This window comes from Pristiophorus japonicus, chromosome 14 (assembly GCF_044704955.1).
Source record: "Pristiophorus japonicus isolate sPriJap1 chromosome 14, sPriJap1.hap1, whole genome shotgun sequence".
NCBI lineage: Eukaryota > Metazoa > Chordata > Chondrichthyes > Pristiophoridae > Pristiophorus > Pristiophorus japonicus.
In genome coordinates, this window is record NC_091990.1 from 101,508,288 (window position 1) to 101,523,654 (window position 15,367).

The 15,367-nt window shown below is 44.3% G+C and overlaps 1 protein-coding gene across 2 annotated transcripts in view; it reads right to left on the reverse strand.

Moving 5' to 3' along the window:
- Positions 1-15,367, reverse strand: part of LOC139280004 (immunoglobulin superfamily member 22-like) — a 134,324-nt gene that overhangs the window by 17,724 nt on the left and 101,233 nt on the right. For both annotated transcript variants that reach the window (XM_070899419.1, XM_070899420.1), the window contains exons 15-19: positions 8,805-9,107; positions 5,309-5,482; positions 4,502-4,630; positions 2,291-2,587; positions 743-828 (exon numbers count right to left, since the gene is read on the reverse strand). In XM_070899419.1, the coding sequence (XP_070755520.1) occupies positions 743-828; positions 2,291-2,587; positions 4,502-4,630; positions 5,309-5,482; positions 8,805-9,107 (989 nt within the window). The remainder of the gene's footprint in view (positions 1-742; positions 829-2,290; positions 2,588-4,501; positions 4,631-5,308; positions 5,483-8,804; positions 9,108-15,367) is intronic.

Genomic DNA, 15,367 nt, shown 5'->3' on the forward strand with positions numbered 1-15,367 from the left:
TGTATACAATGCCAGATGGGAGCATGTTGTTGCTTTTTACCTGCTGTATACTGGACATGTACAGGAGCTTACACTGAAGTACCAACAAGCCATTCGTACCAGGCTAGAGTATATCATTTCCTTTTTACCCAAGTGTACTACACAAGAAACGCACAATCAGTACAGTACCAGACTGGAGTGAGTAATTTCTGTTTATCCGTTGTCTATTGTACATGTATAGGAGCTAATACTGACATACATATAAGCAGTACTGTATCATACAGAAGTGAATCAGTCTATTTTACCTGGCGTGTACTATACAGGTACAGGAGCTGTCAATGTGACACATGAGCTGCCCATTACCCGATGAAAATGAATTGTTATTGTTTGCCTGATGTGCACTGAACGGTTAAAACTTTTAAGAGAAGTCCAGTACTGGACCATTTACCTGGTGTACACTGTGCATATGCAAGAGTTAATGCTGAGCTGCATGATATGTATCAGGAGGGAATTGTTTCCTTTTATCCAGCGAGCACTGTATAGGTACAGGAGCTGACACTGAGATACAGATGAGGCGTACAGTACCAGAGAAGAATTAATTGTTCCATTTCATCTGGTGTGCATTGTGTCTGAGATGAAGGTAGAGTAAAACTGAAGGCTCATTTCTTGTATACATCGTCATTTTTAATGAATATTAATACGCTATTAACCCACAGTGTAGTGGTGTCTCTGATGGCTGAAGTAACTGAAGCCCCTGACTCACCGAGAAACCCACATTGATACACAGTGCAGTGCCTGCACGGACCACCATGCTGCTTGGCATTCTGGCATCCAGAAACTTGGGAGAAGCTGTGAATAAAAACATTTAAAGTCATGGAGGGAATTTATTTGCAGCCACACATTTTTCACTCTTCGGGCCATAGGAGCATATGGAGGTTAGTGCTATCCATCTGGCTGTTACTGCATTCAGATGGTACTCCAACTCAGTCAATCGTCTGGCTTACCATTTGACCAAAATGAACCAGGACACACAAAGACAGTCTGGGGGAAGAGACCATAAATGAAATCTGTGTTACATGCTATGGGGTTCTAGGCCCTACCACCACAACTACAGCAGTAGGTCAGAGGCAATTGAATCTATAATTTCCCCAACACCACTTGATCCCTGGGGTTTCGATGCATATCCAGCACTTTAAAAAAATACATTCTTGGGATGTGGGCATCGCTGGCAGCATTTATTGCCCACCCCTTGATGCCCTTCACAAGGCGGTGGTGAGCTGCTGCAGTCCAATCATCAGGGATACAGCATATGTCGCCCCATTAGAACCTGTACACTGGATGGTAGAAATTTCGATCAACAAACTTCACGCACAGGTGCTTAATATGCTTATACTACATTTCTGTGTGTGCTACCTTTAAAGAAAGAAAGGATTTGCATTTTATAGTGCCGACCATTATCTCAGGACGTTCCAAAGTGCTTCACAGCCAATGAAGTACTTTTGTAGTGTAGTGACCAGGTGTTAACCTCACATTATTATTTTCCCTTCTGATTCCCTGAAGATACTGACTCTCAATGAAGTACGGTTTCAGCTGCCTTCTCACATAAATGGTTGTTATTCATGCTTACCCCTAGACAGTAAGCACTAGCAGCCTATTCAACCATAGGGGACATCACTGTCAAGCCTGATCTCATCCTCACTTCACGCTTGCACTTTCGTGTACGGATCACTAGACAGTGATAAGGAATGGGGCCCTGGCTATTTTTTTAATAGGACTGAACAGCAAAAGGTGAGTTGAAAAATTACGTTTAAGGTCAACAGGCAAATATGTAAATATTAGTCCAAAAAGGAGCTGCTGCTGAGGTTAATAGCCTGAATTGGAACTTAAAAAAAACCCGCTGTGCTGTGCCATACAAAGAACAATTTAATCAGGGTGCAAGATGATATTTGAAAAGCAAAACCTGGTGTGGAGGGGAGTGGGCAAGTTGGAGGACCTCCTCGTCAGTCTGTTCCTGGGCCTGGCCAAGGTGGCCATCAACAGGTCCAGACAGAACATGATCGATGGGGGAGGTCGTTCCTGCCTCTCTTCCATGGCTATGTCCATGCCCAGGTGTTCATGGAGAGTGAGCACATGGTGTCCAGCAGTATGCTTGAGGCTTGAGGCTTTCCATGACCAGTGGGCATCTGAGGGACAGGAGTGTATCGTGGATGCTCAAAACACATTTTTATTTAGTTTCACATACAATTTAGAGCTGTTAGTGAACTATTAAAAGGATTTTATTTCTCAGTAAATTGGAAAAAAAAGGCATTACCTGGAGGTGGCATAGCATAGACGCCTTTCTGAAGCTCCGTTGGTTCTCCCACACCTCCTTCGTTTACAGCTCTGATTCTAAAGAAGTATTTGCCTCGCTCCTGCAGGCCTCCCACAGTGTAATTGGTGCTGGTAATTGGTATCTTACTACACTTTGTCCATTCTTTAGCATCTTCAGCCCTCATCTCTAAGATATATCCCTGAGGCTCATCGCCCAACTCTGGTTTGTCCCAAGCTAGAGAGATGCTAGAATGGGTGGAATCCGTCACCTTAATATCCTTCACCATTCCTGGAGCGCCTGGGTGACAAAGTCAAAATTATTAATTGTTACTTCAGAACAAGTCACCTCGAGAGTAAATGATATATTTTAATACAAGTATATTAGATTAAAAACAAGTCATGTGGGCACACAAATGAGAATGCACAAAGAAAGATGAAGACATTTTCAGTATACATGTTTTCCTGGTGCATTTGCAAATTTGTTCATTCAGAAAACAACAACAGAGCAAATATAAACCTCAAAATGACTGTTGGTGTTAAATATTACATCACCGGCAGCTGTGTGGTACTGATCAGTAATTTAGGGGTTCCAGATTCTCACCTGCTGAAAACCTGTCATGAAACTGCTGCAGGACTTTTGACCTGGTGGTGTGGTGTAGCTAAACAAATTTACATTAGGCTTGTTCTGCATTACAATGGAAGGAATAATGCTTGTTGGCAGGGAGTGGGGCGGGGCGGGGTGGGGGGTGGGGGGGCGCGTTTGGGGAGCCCACAAAATAGTTGTATTCACACATTGCTTGCCATCTAACTGCTGCTCAACTGCTTCACTGATGCTGGGAATCCATTGCCCAGTCCAAGCTCGGACTTGGATTATAGGCCCTGAGCCAGGCCCTCAGCTTCACTACTAATTTTGAGTTGATTATCACTTTATGATTGACTTTGATTCGACTATTTCACTGGTTTAAATTGAGTTTGAGTTCAGTTAATTGAAATGCATTTGAATGAAACCAGGGGGATTGCAGTGTAGTTAATATGTTATTGGATTAGTACTTTAGAAGACTGGATGAATAATTCAGGGAATGAGAGTTCAAATCCACCATGGCTGTTTGAGAATTGGAATTCAGTTAAAAAAATCTGGAAATAAATTGACGATGAAGTTGTTAGATTGTAAAGCTTTTGGATTGTTGTCAAAACCCTACTAATTCATTAATGTGCTTCAGGGAAGGAAACTTGCCCTCCTTATCTGGTCTGGACTATATGTGACTCAGGTCGCGTACTGATGTGGTTGACTCTGAAATGGCCTAGTAAGCCATTCAAACCGCTATATAGCGGTTCAGAAATCAAGAAAAAGTTTCACCACCACCTACATAGCGCCACTACGCAATAAATGCTGGCCTTGCAAGCGAAGCCCACAATGCAAGAATTAACAAAAAGAAAATATAAACAGCGTCCAGAGAAGGTCATTTTAACCCCGAAAAACAGGTGGATTTGAGTTGGGTGGGAAGTTAAAATTTAAAAAATTTCAAACCCGATCCCAACTTTTAACTGGAGGTGGGTTGAGGGGCAGATGACCAATCCGCTCTCAGGAGGCTGCATGCCTTCATTTTAACATGCATTCTATTTTTAAATAATGTCAGCTGGGTTTCCTTAGCCTGGGGAAACCCAGCAGATAAAAGGTGGTGAGAAGAGCTGGATCTTGGTAAGGTAAGCGCTTTTACAGCACAGCTTGTGGGCCAGGAGGAGCAGGAGTGTTTCCTCCCGGCCCAACAAGCTAATCTGTAGAACCCCCCCCCCCCCGCAATCTGCCATCCTCCCCAGAACCCCACAATTACCAACTCCCCCAAATCTGCCTCCACCCCCCCTCCGACGATCTCCCCCCCACCCCCCAGACCTATCTGCTCCTCCACTTTGTCCTCCTGCGGCAGGATTTCTCGTCCAACAGCCAGTCATTCAGGCTGGGTGTTGGGCGGGAAACCTCTGAACCTGCAGTTCGGTAGTTATTGGGGCCCAGGCGCCTGACTTCCAGTTACATGGACTCAGTCACAAAAGCAAAGCAATATTAGAGAGCATTCTGGTACTTTAAATGCCACAACACATACTTTTTCTAAGAAGCACTGACATAGTTAATACTTCTTAAAGGAGCACTTTTAGTCAAAAGTTATTGTCCAACCTTTAAATTGATTAATCGACTTATGTGGAGATGGTTACTCACGGATGGGGTCTTTAGCCATCACTGAATTGGATGTAGTGCTGGGCTGACCGACTCCTGCACGGTTAACTGCCATAACGCGGAACTCGTACTCCACATCCTCCGTTAACCCCTCAGCTGTAAACTTATTGCCTAGAAGAGAAATGGATATACATTTACCAGGAATTAACTTTAAATCCTTGGATTAAATATATATATAAAAAGACATGGTGCTCCCAAGATCCAGCACAGTGATTCCCCAAGTCATTTCCCAACTTCAGCTATGACATCAGTAGGATAAGTCCAGTTATTTCACCCTGAAGTGAAACTGCTCCATTTTTAACTTACGGATTTAAGTATATGGTCTATTGATTTACAAAATTAACTAGTTAAAATAATACACTGTGTGCTCAATCCCCAAAGCTGGGACCAGGTCATTTTTAAACTTGGGGGAAGATTTCCTCCTTTTGCTATTTGTAACAAAATCATAAATGGAATGAGCTTATGATAGTGATACAAAGAGCAGTTTATAAAATCTTTCACCAGTGTGTAGAACAGTCAGTATCTTTCACCTTTTTTCATGGAGTCCTTCCTAAATTATGTACATCAGGAAAAGAAAATATGTGTTTGTTCTCACTGGAAAAATTAGAAAGAGCAATTGTGAAACCCTATACCTTTAATTAATATTTTAAATATAGCATTTTTGTTTGGAAAATGATCTATGAACCGGCCCATTCACTCCTACCAACTACAGGAAATTGGGCACTGACTTCCGAGCCAAAGGGAAAAGTGGAGACAAGCTCAACAAAGTCATTGCAACCAGAATAGGACCTTGAATTGGCTCCTTAGTGGCTGGAATCCAACGATTACTGCCCTTCTTCCTTCTCTCCACGACATAGCCTACCACTGGGGTACCTCCGTCCTTTGCTGGTGGGGTCCATGTGATGGTGATTGCCTCCTTGGTAACATCTGTGACCTGAGGCTGAGATGGCATTCCAGGTGACTCTAAGAATACAAAGTAAGAATCAACATTAATTTTCTAATAATTTCCCCTCTGTAGGTTCCACAAGTTAACAAGGAATGATAGACAATTTTTTGGTGAAAATGGACCTGGTTAACAACCCCAGTTTCTTCAGGAGATATAAAGAACAAAAAATTGAGAGTTAGAGCAAGCATCAAACATTAGGGGCTGGATTTTGGTTCTGCTCATTTCGGGGCGGTAATGGCAGTGGGGCGGTAAAGTTTGCGCCCAGGAATAGTTTGCGCCTCAGTCAGCAAAATTCATCAGCTGGACCCTGAATGTGGGGCGGAGCGCTAAGGGAGGTATTACACACCTCTCTTAGGGCGCTAGGCCAGCTGAGCAAGCAAAAATCCTGAACTAAACAGCCGGCCTCGGGGCACTCTAAGAGAGGCCTGGGGAGGAAAAAAACTCACCAAAAACATTTCCAATAAATAACGTACACCGCCACAACATAAATCGCAAAAAAGAACAATCACACTTACCTGAGGTTGACATTACTTACCTCACAGCGGCAGGCCAAAACTTGGACCGCCAGCTTTCACAGGCAGTCCCAGCAAGGTGCTCTACGGAACGCTACGGATTGGGTGGCAGCCAAAAATCGAACTGGTGTCGCAACCAGGGGCGCTGCACACCGGCTCGCCTCTTCTGGGTGGTAATGCTCCGTGTCCCATCGAAGCTGGCACCGAAAGTCCTGGCGGAGTGCTGAAAGCTGGCCACCCATCTGGAAGTACTGGCCACCCATCTGGCCATCCTCCGGGGTGCTAACAGGGGCGGCAGAAGACCAAAAGTCCAGCCCAAAAATACTTCTAGTAATAAATAATGTGTATTCGTCCCCTAGTTTATGTCATCTTCCCTCATGAGACTACTCTTTGACTTCTCCCCTCAGGTAATGTATTTTCTGATACAACCTCTACAACCAGTGTTTCTTCTGAAGTTGCAGAATGGGCTGGTTTCAGGCTTAACAGAGTGTGCATGTGGTGAGGGTAGAGGAGGATGATTTTAATCTGACTGAATTGAATCAACCAAAAAAGAAAAGGAGGGCTGAATATTCCTCAGAAGGCATTATCATCTCGCTTTCCAAAAGAGAGTGCTGCATTGATGACAGGTGAAAGATGAAAACAATCTGGGAAGTTTTCAGATTGAAAGACTTTTGATGACTGGGTCATGGGGATGATTACGATGATGACGGTGAAAATAATAACACCAGCAACAAGTTGTAGAATATACTGTAGAAAAACATCCCAAAGCACTTCACAGAGGTGTAATCAAAAAATAATTGACGCTGAGATAGGAAGGAGATGTTTGGAAGAGTGACCAAAAGCTTTGTCATAGGTAGGTTTTAGAGGTCTTAAAGGTGGAGAGGGAGAGGGATTTAGGAAGGGAATTTGAGAACATGGGGCCTAGGCAGCTGTAAGCACGGCCACCAATTGTGGGGCAAAGGAAGGGGTGGGTGAATAAGAGGTCAGAGTTAGAAGATTAGAAATTTTGGGAGGGTCTGGAAGAGGTTCTCTAAATATGGAAGGGTGAGGCTAAAAAAGATATTTAAACACCAGAATGAGATTTTAAAATTTAAGGCATTGTGTGACCAGGAGCCAGTATATATCAGCAAGGACAGAGGTGATGGGAAAGTGGGACTTGGTGCAGAATAAGAAACACCACTTTGAATGGGGTGAAGTTTAAAGAGAGTGGAGTTTGGGAGGCTGGCCGGAAGAGCATTGGAATAGTAAAGTCTAAAGATAACAAAGACATGGATGAGAGTTTCAGTTGGAGATGGGCTGAGGTCAGGGTGGAGGCACACAATGTTATGGAGCTGGAAGTAGGTAGTCTTTGTGATGGGGAAAATATAGGGTCAGAAGCTTAACTCTGGGTCAAATAGAAGGCCGAGATTGTGAACAGTATGGTTCAGCCTGAGATGGTTGGACGGAAAGGGGGATAGAGTCAGTGACAAGTGCATGAAGTTTGTGGCAGGAGCCGAAGATGGTGGCTTCAGTCATTCTAATGTTTATTCACCCTGAGAAGGTGCTATGATTGAAGAAGATTAATCTTTGCTTTTATAATTTTTTTGAGAAGGACTGGACAGCACAATTAGTGGACATGCTCTACTTTCCGGTAAAAGCTTTCTACTGTCCAAAAGTGGTCATCTGGTAACTTCAAAAAAGTAAGACCATCTACTCTTTAGGTGGGCACTGTCCATGTAAAATTCAGTCGGCACTTAATGCTAGCAGTTCAAGAAAAAAATATAATGTGCCTGATTAACCACTTTATTCTTACAATCTAAAATCTTCCTTCCTAGCATCTGCAGTATTGGCAGGAATAAATATCCTGCATTTAGTGCATATTTACATTTTTGTTTTGATATCACAAGGATAAAGCAGTAAGGGCAGACTTCCTCTCCATACTATTGGTTATAAACTTCTGACTGCTCGCACAGATCGTGAAATGGAATAATTTTACATCACCAATTTACTTCCAGTTCAAAGAATATTTAGATGAAAATATTCTGTGGTCTGGTACTGAATACAAGATGGAAAATTTTGCACCAATCCGTGCATGTTAGTTCTTCATGACTAGATGATATTGGTCCACTGGCTGCATCATTGACAAAACAACCACTGGCTTGAACTCCAGGGTTGGCTGTCACTCAATTTAACTGGCTGGGACGGATTCAGGTAGTTGTTTTTTTCCAGTTGGAATTCCATTTGCATTATGATACTGCAATCATTACCCCTTCCATACCATGAGGAAGATTTCTTCTGTGCACTCGGTGTAGGAAAAAATTAAACATGCTTGCAAAGAATGGGTTTAGGATTTTGCTAGACCTTTCACACAGAGGAAATCTTCTGCACTCACAGGTTGATGGAGGTGTGATATTCATAGCTTAGATAATCCTGTCTTCCTGCTAATGGAAATAAATTGCAGATTAGAATCTCATCAGTGAACAATCTGAAGAAATATGGGGAAATAAATAGTTTGATTTTGAGTATTCACAATGGCTGTCCTTTTAATTATGATTTAAAATAAATACAGACATTTGAATTTGCATAGCACCTTAAAATCTCTCTTAGAAACATCTCAAAGTGCTTAAAGTACAAAGAATACTTTGAAATGTAGCTATGTAGGAAAAAGTGCTTATTATGATTGGAGGAGATGGAACTGATGGTTCCATTATCACAGGAGTCATTTAGCATAGTGTAATATTTCAGAATATGGTAGTGTCTTTGTAAGGAAGGATTCAATTCTGATTTCAGTTTCTATAATCTATACTTTGTTATCAATGATAGATGCAAACTGAATGTGCACACTTACCAATGGGGTCACCAGCTAAGACCTCTTCAGAATCTAAGGGGTCGCTCACTCCTTCACTGTTCACAGCTCGGATTCGGTACTGATATGCCTTTCCTTCTTCAACCTTGTTGGTGGAGAAATTTGTAGTTTTGCTGTCGACCTCACCAACCTTGATCCATGATTTTTTTCCAACAAGTTTCCTCTCAATGATGAAGCCCGTCACCTGTCTGCCCCCATTATCACGTGGTGCCTTCCATTTCATTGCAATACACTTCCCAGTGTGCTCCAGGAATTCCAGCATTCCTTGAGGAGGCTTGGGTCTATCTGCATAAAGTAAATGGGAAAACAGAATGACTTCATTAGCAGTAGGTAACATCAATAGGCCGTATAAAGTTCAACTGCGCATTTAGGGGTTGAAATTGCTCCTTTTTTCCATGCCCATTAGCGCCTCCAGGGGGCGCTTTTTGCCCAGGGAGTGGGGGCGCTACTGGCTCCCATGAAATTGTGCAGGGGTGTTAGCAGTGGCTGCCACAGTAGCGCCTCGCCGGCCTGCCATGCAACCAGGATGAAGTCATTGCAGGTCGAGAACTGGGCCGACATTTGCTCGCAAGGCGGAAGTTAAAGGGGAGGTGGGGAGCGCCCCACGCTGCCATCCTGATGGTTTTCCCGACTCACTGGTTGACCCAACGACTTCTTCTATTGCATGGTCTGGGCCACAATCGTGTAGCCCGGCACTCCGTTTCGGGTGCCACGCTTTAGCCTTGTCAACATGCCGCCCTGGTGGCCTACTGGAGGCCATTAGAGGCCCGGCGGTGTGCACAGCATCCCCCCCCTTTAACCGAAGGGGAGGGGCATTGAAACGCATCAGCACCACACGGAGCATCCGTGTAGCGCTGCCGATCGCACCTCAGAACCCCCTACCCAAGAGGAAGTGGAGTGCGCGAGATTGCACTCCATTTCTTCTGAGGGGCAGTAACTGCAATTTTGCGGCCGGGCGCAGGAAGTCCCGCCCCGAGTCGGTTACCGCTACCAATTGGGGCGCTGGGGAATTTCTCCCCCTTCGAGTTTAAAATAACATTTTGTGCTAAAATTCGAGGTCTTAGCGCCACTCCGTAGTGCCATTAAATAGCGCTAAAATGGCGGTTCCTGTGAAGGCCGCCATTTTTGTCCTTACCTTTGTGCTGCCGCTATCTGGCAGTGACATGCAGGACAAAATGGCGGCCTTGTGAAAACGCTGACTTTACGACACAAGTGCGAACTTTGCTTTGACCCTGGAGCTGAATTCAGCGCACGGTCCTAAGCACACCAGGTTAAATCGTTCAGGTAAGTTTGGATTTAAGGTTTTGGACGGGGACTTCTGATTTTATTGAAGTGGTGCTTTGCTGCAATAGATGTCAAATGCTTTTTTAACTGTGTAGGGAATGATGCTGGACACTTGCAATGGCTCAGATGGTAAATGAAGGCCTTTGAAAAGACCGAACATGCTGCAACTCAGCAGGTCAGGCAACATCCGCATAGAGAAAAACAGAGTTAACGTCTCAAGTCAAAATGATGCCTAACTAGCTGAGTATTTCCAACATTTTATGATATCACTTCACATTATTGCATCTGCTTGCAGAGGGAAGAGGAAGGCACAGAAGAGGAGGAATCAGACGGAAGAATGCATCCCAGAAAGCCCCTTTGTGGCCAGGATATCCAGGATGGATTCATCCGCCTGCAGTTCCAGTGACCACAACCCTAATTCCCTTTTCAACATTTGTCTTATATCTTACTGTACTGACCATCATAACACCCTCTTGGCTACGATGATGAAATAAAAGTCACCACCAAGCAAACTTTCCAATCCACCTATATACGTATATACATCCAATGTGACATCAAGAAATCAACTCATCACCAGTATGCATTCTCTTAGTGAATGTCTTGTGTGTGCCTTTGCCTATCCTATGATGTCACACAGTGCTACCACAGTGGTTGCAACATGGCTGGTGGAAGGCAACTGACTTTTAGTGGGGGACACTGCAAATGGTCTTACTGGTTGATCTTGAGGAGCTGGTGGCTGGGAGTGTCAAATCAATCTTCTTCTTCTTGTTCTTCTTCACTCTCCTCTCCCTCTTCTTGTCACCCATTAGCTGGGCATGCTGCATTTCTTTGGTTTGTGAAATGAGGAAGACACAAGGGTGAAGTTATGGAGATTAGAGGATGGGAAAGCATGAGGTGCATGCCAGAAGGGGGATAATGTATGAGGATACCAGCATCTTTTATCCTTTTAGCCCCGCCGCTGGCCAAAGGCTCAGCCATGACCCTGCCAAGAGTGACCTGCACCGTCTCCTTCAAGGGGGTGAGGTGAGGCTAGGAATGGGAGATGTGCCTCATGATTGGTGCAGATTGTTGGTAGGTGAGTGATTAGGGGTGGGGATTGTGCATTGAGCAGTTTGTGAGACTAGTGGTGCAGTTGGTAGGAGATGGGTTTTAAAGATGCATTCACTGATCTTGACCAGTGATCTGAGGTCATGAAGCTTCTTTGGGCAATGGAGCCAGGTCCTTGATGATGTACTCCCACATCATTCGTTCTGGAGGGCCTCCTGGCCCCTGTGGGGAGAGGACCTGTCTTGCAGTGTTGTCCCCCTGCACAAAGCTGGAGTGCTGTGTGTGAGACCCTGTGGGTGCACCTTTCCTGGCTTGCTGAGCTATTTGTGTTAGTGTTGAGGCATTTTTCCCATTTTTTGAGGTTAGGAAGGAAATTCACCTTTAAGAGCTGAATATTCACATTTTGGACTTTTTTTTAATGTTGAATATTTTTTTAAAAGGCAGAAAGGGCTGAAAACTGCATTGTGTCACTTAATTTTAATTTGTATTGCTAAGTGTGCATAACCCCTTTAATTTTCAGACCTCTTCATTATCCACAATTTCTTGCGAGCTCCACAGCCTCATTTCCAGTGGCTGTGGGAAGCTGCAACACTGCACTTGCACACAAACTTCACCTTGGATGCTTCCAGCAATGCCACCAGAACAGCGTTGAATGGCAGGTAAGCACTGTGCCAACATTCTTCATCCCCTAGATCAATTTTGCTCCATTAGCGTTGCAGTCATTTTTAGCGGCCATTAACTCACTGGCAACTTTACTGGCTAAAATTAATTTCTCCCCCTTGGTGTTTCCTTTTTTGTATTGTCAAATTTTTGAAGCTTTAGAACTTTCTCTGGGTGGAGTCGAGCTTCTTGAGTGTTGTTGCTGCTGCATCCGTTCACATGAGTGGTGAATATTTGATCATACTCCTGGTTTGAGTCTTGCAGATGGTAAGAAGGCTTCAAGGTGTCAGGAAGTGAACTACTTGTCCCAGAGTTCCCAGCTACTTCCCTGCTTTTGTATCAATGGTGCTAATATGTTCAGCCCAGCTAAGCTTCTGATAAATGGTGATCTCCTGGATGTTGATGTTGTGAGGACTTGACAATATTGATACCATTGCAGGTCAAAGAGAGATGGCTGAGCTTTCTTTTGTTCAAAATGTTAATTTTCTGGCACTTAGGTGGCACAAATATTACCTGTCAGTCCGATATCCAGGTCCTGCTGTTAGCTGGCATGAGCTATTTCATTATGGAGCTGAACAGCCCCACTTCTAACCTATGACAGACTGTAAGTCATTAATGAAGAGCTGAAGATGGTAGGGTCAAAGACACTTCCCCGAGCAACTCCTGCACTGATGTCTTGGGTTGCGATAATTGGCCTCTGACAACCACAACCATCTCCCTTTGTCATGTATGACTCCAATCACTGGAGGGTTTTCCTTTTGATCCCCAGTGACATGAATATTGCAAGGGTTCCTTGGTGCCAAACTGAGCCTTGATATCGAGGGGAGCTATTCTCATCTCTCCTCTGGCATTCTCCTCTTGAATCCATGCCTGCATCAAGATTGTGATGAGATTTACAGCCGAGCAGTTCTAGATGCACCTTAACGGAGTGTCGCTGAGCAGGTCACCAATAAGTAGGTGTTGCTCAATGGAACTATTAATGACTCCTTCGCTTTACTGAAAATTTGCTTTACTGATAATAGATTTATCCTGTTTTTTATGGATAGCTCGTGCCTGGGCAATCTTTCAGAAATCTTGTTGGCTAGATGCCAGTGTCAGAGCTATACTGTAACAGCTTGGCTGGGAGAGTAGTTAGGTTTAGTGCATATGGCTTCAGCACTAGAGCTGGGATGTGGTCAGGGTCCATAGCTTTTGCTGTGTCTGGTACACTCAGCCATTTCTTAATGTTATTTTCAGGCACTTACTCTCCCATGACGTATACCACAAAATGTTTGGAGACTTTCTTCTACTAACATCTTGGTCAGTGAAGGAAAAGACTAACCTTCACTGCTGGCATACCATAGTGTGGTAGCCAGAGGAGCAAAGCTTTTTCTTGCTTCTTTGTTGACTTCATAAGCACACAACTATAAGTGTTAGGCTTCAAAAAAAACCCTCTTTAGCCTTGTGGAGTTGGCTGTCCTTATTAACCATGTCTAGGATGATGTAGGGTTTTGCTGGTAAAAAGAGCTGCAAGGTCTCCTCAAGCAGACATCCCTGACTCATTTGGAAAAGAATGCTAAGTCTTTGACAAGCTGGAGATATTAGAACAAAACTTTCTAAAATGAGGGTCTGTATTGGTGAATATCCATGTTTAAATGGTAGTGAGCTGAAGATAATTTTCCAGTGGGTTATGGTATTGGAACTTCAATTGCAGCTGAAAGCTCAGTCTGATTATCCATTAAATGAGAGTCTTCAACTTGAATGTTGAGTGGTCACTGAATCAGGGATATTAGACAGGTCACAATCAACAATCAATGATCTGTGGACCAGGTCAGTAACATAAATAATGGATGTTAGGGGAGCTGAGAATCTTGACTGTAAGTGTGTCAGCAGATACCCTTCAGTTGCAGACACCGTTTGGAGCAAGTAAGGAGGAGCACATGATGGTGCCACCCTGGCATTTTCAAAGAAACTTTGGAGGCTTGTGACAAACTAACTTATGTAGCAATGAAATCATTGGCAATACACACTGTAATGCTGTTGGAAGATGGTGTACTCTTATGGTTGGTTACAAGTATACAGTACATCCTTGGTTATGAGGCTTAAGTGGTTCTTATTGGAGGTGATCATATATCCCCGTTTTCCAGGGACATTCTCCGATGAGGTACTGTGTCCCCAGGCAAACAATGTCCCCGGAAGAGTCCCCATCCACCACCCTCCTCTGCCTGGCTGAACTTGTTCTCACATTGAACAACTTCTCCTTTAACTCCACTCACTTCCTCCAAATTAAAGGTGTTGCAATACGAACCTGCATGGGTCCTCACTATGCCTGGGATATGTGGAACATTCTTTGTTCCTGTCCTACTCAGGTCCCCTCCCTCACCTCTCTTTCTGGTACATTAATGATTGTATCAATGCCATTTCCTGTTCTCGCCCTGAACTAGAAAATGTCATTCACTTTGCATCCAATTTTTACCTTTCCCTCACTTTCACATGGTCCATTTCCAACTCTTCCTTTCCCTTCCTTGACTTCTCTGTCTACATTTCTGGGGATAGACTGTTGACAAACATTCACTATAAGCCCACTGACTCCCACAACTACCTGGACTACACTTCCTCCCACCCCGCATCCTGTAAGGACTCCATTCCATTCTCGCAGTGTCTCCGTCTCGGTCGCATCTGCTCTGGCGACGCCACCTTTCACATTAGTGCAACACCTGCCCTTTTACCTCCTCCCTCCCACTGTCCAGGGTCCCAAATACTCCTTCCAGGTGAAACAGCAATTTACTTGTATTTCTTTCAATTTAGTATACTGTATTCGCTGCTCAAAATGTGGCCTCCTTTACATTGGAGAGACCAAATGCAGATTGGGTGACCACTTTGCGGAACACCTCCATTCAGTCCGTAAGCGTGACCCTGAGCTTCCGGTCACCTGTCACTTTAATTTCCCGCTCCACACCCACGCAGGCATCTCCATCCTCGGCCTCCTACACTGTTCCAACTCAAGCTCGAGGAACAGCACTTCATCTTCTGTTTCGGCAGTTTACAGCCATCTGGACTCAACATCGAATTCAACAATTTCAGTGAGTATGACCTTGCTTTGTATAGGCTTTGCCTTTAGACATAATCACGGTTTCAAGTTAACGGACTGTACAGGTTGAATCTCTCAGGTCCGGGACTCTGGTCCGGAAACATCCGTGGTTCGGCATCCGTGGCGGAACTACCGCTTTCCTGGGCCTGGAGCTCACTGTTAAGCACTCCCGTGACACTCAGCATCTCATTCTGCTTCCTCATTGTGGAATTGTGGGACTTGACGGTACAGTGAAGGGGCGTCAGACCTGAGACAGACATGGACATGACCAATCACCAACATTCCCCGCCTCTCCTCCCTCACTCAGCGATCACCAGCATTGACCTCCCGTGGTTCGGAAAATTCACTGTTTCGGCACCGGTCAGATCCCGAGGGTGCTGGACCTGAGAGGTTCAACCTGTACTTCCAATTTAAATTTAAAAATCAGCTATCCAAAATTCTCGTGTTTTCAGACAAAGTGTGAAACAATAGTTGCAGATGTTTT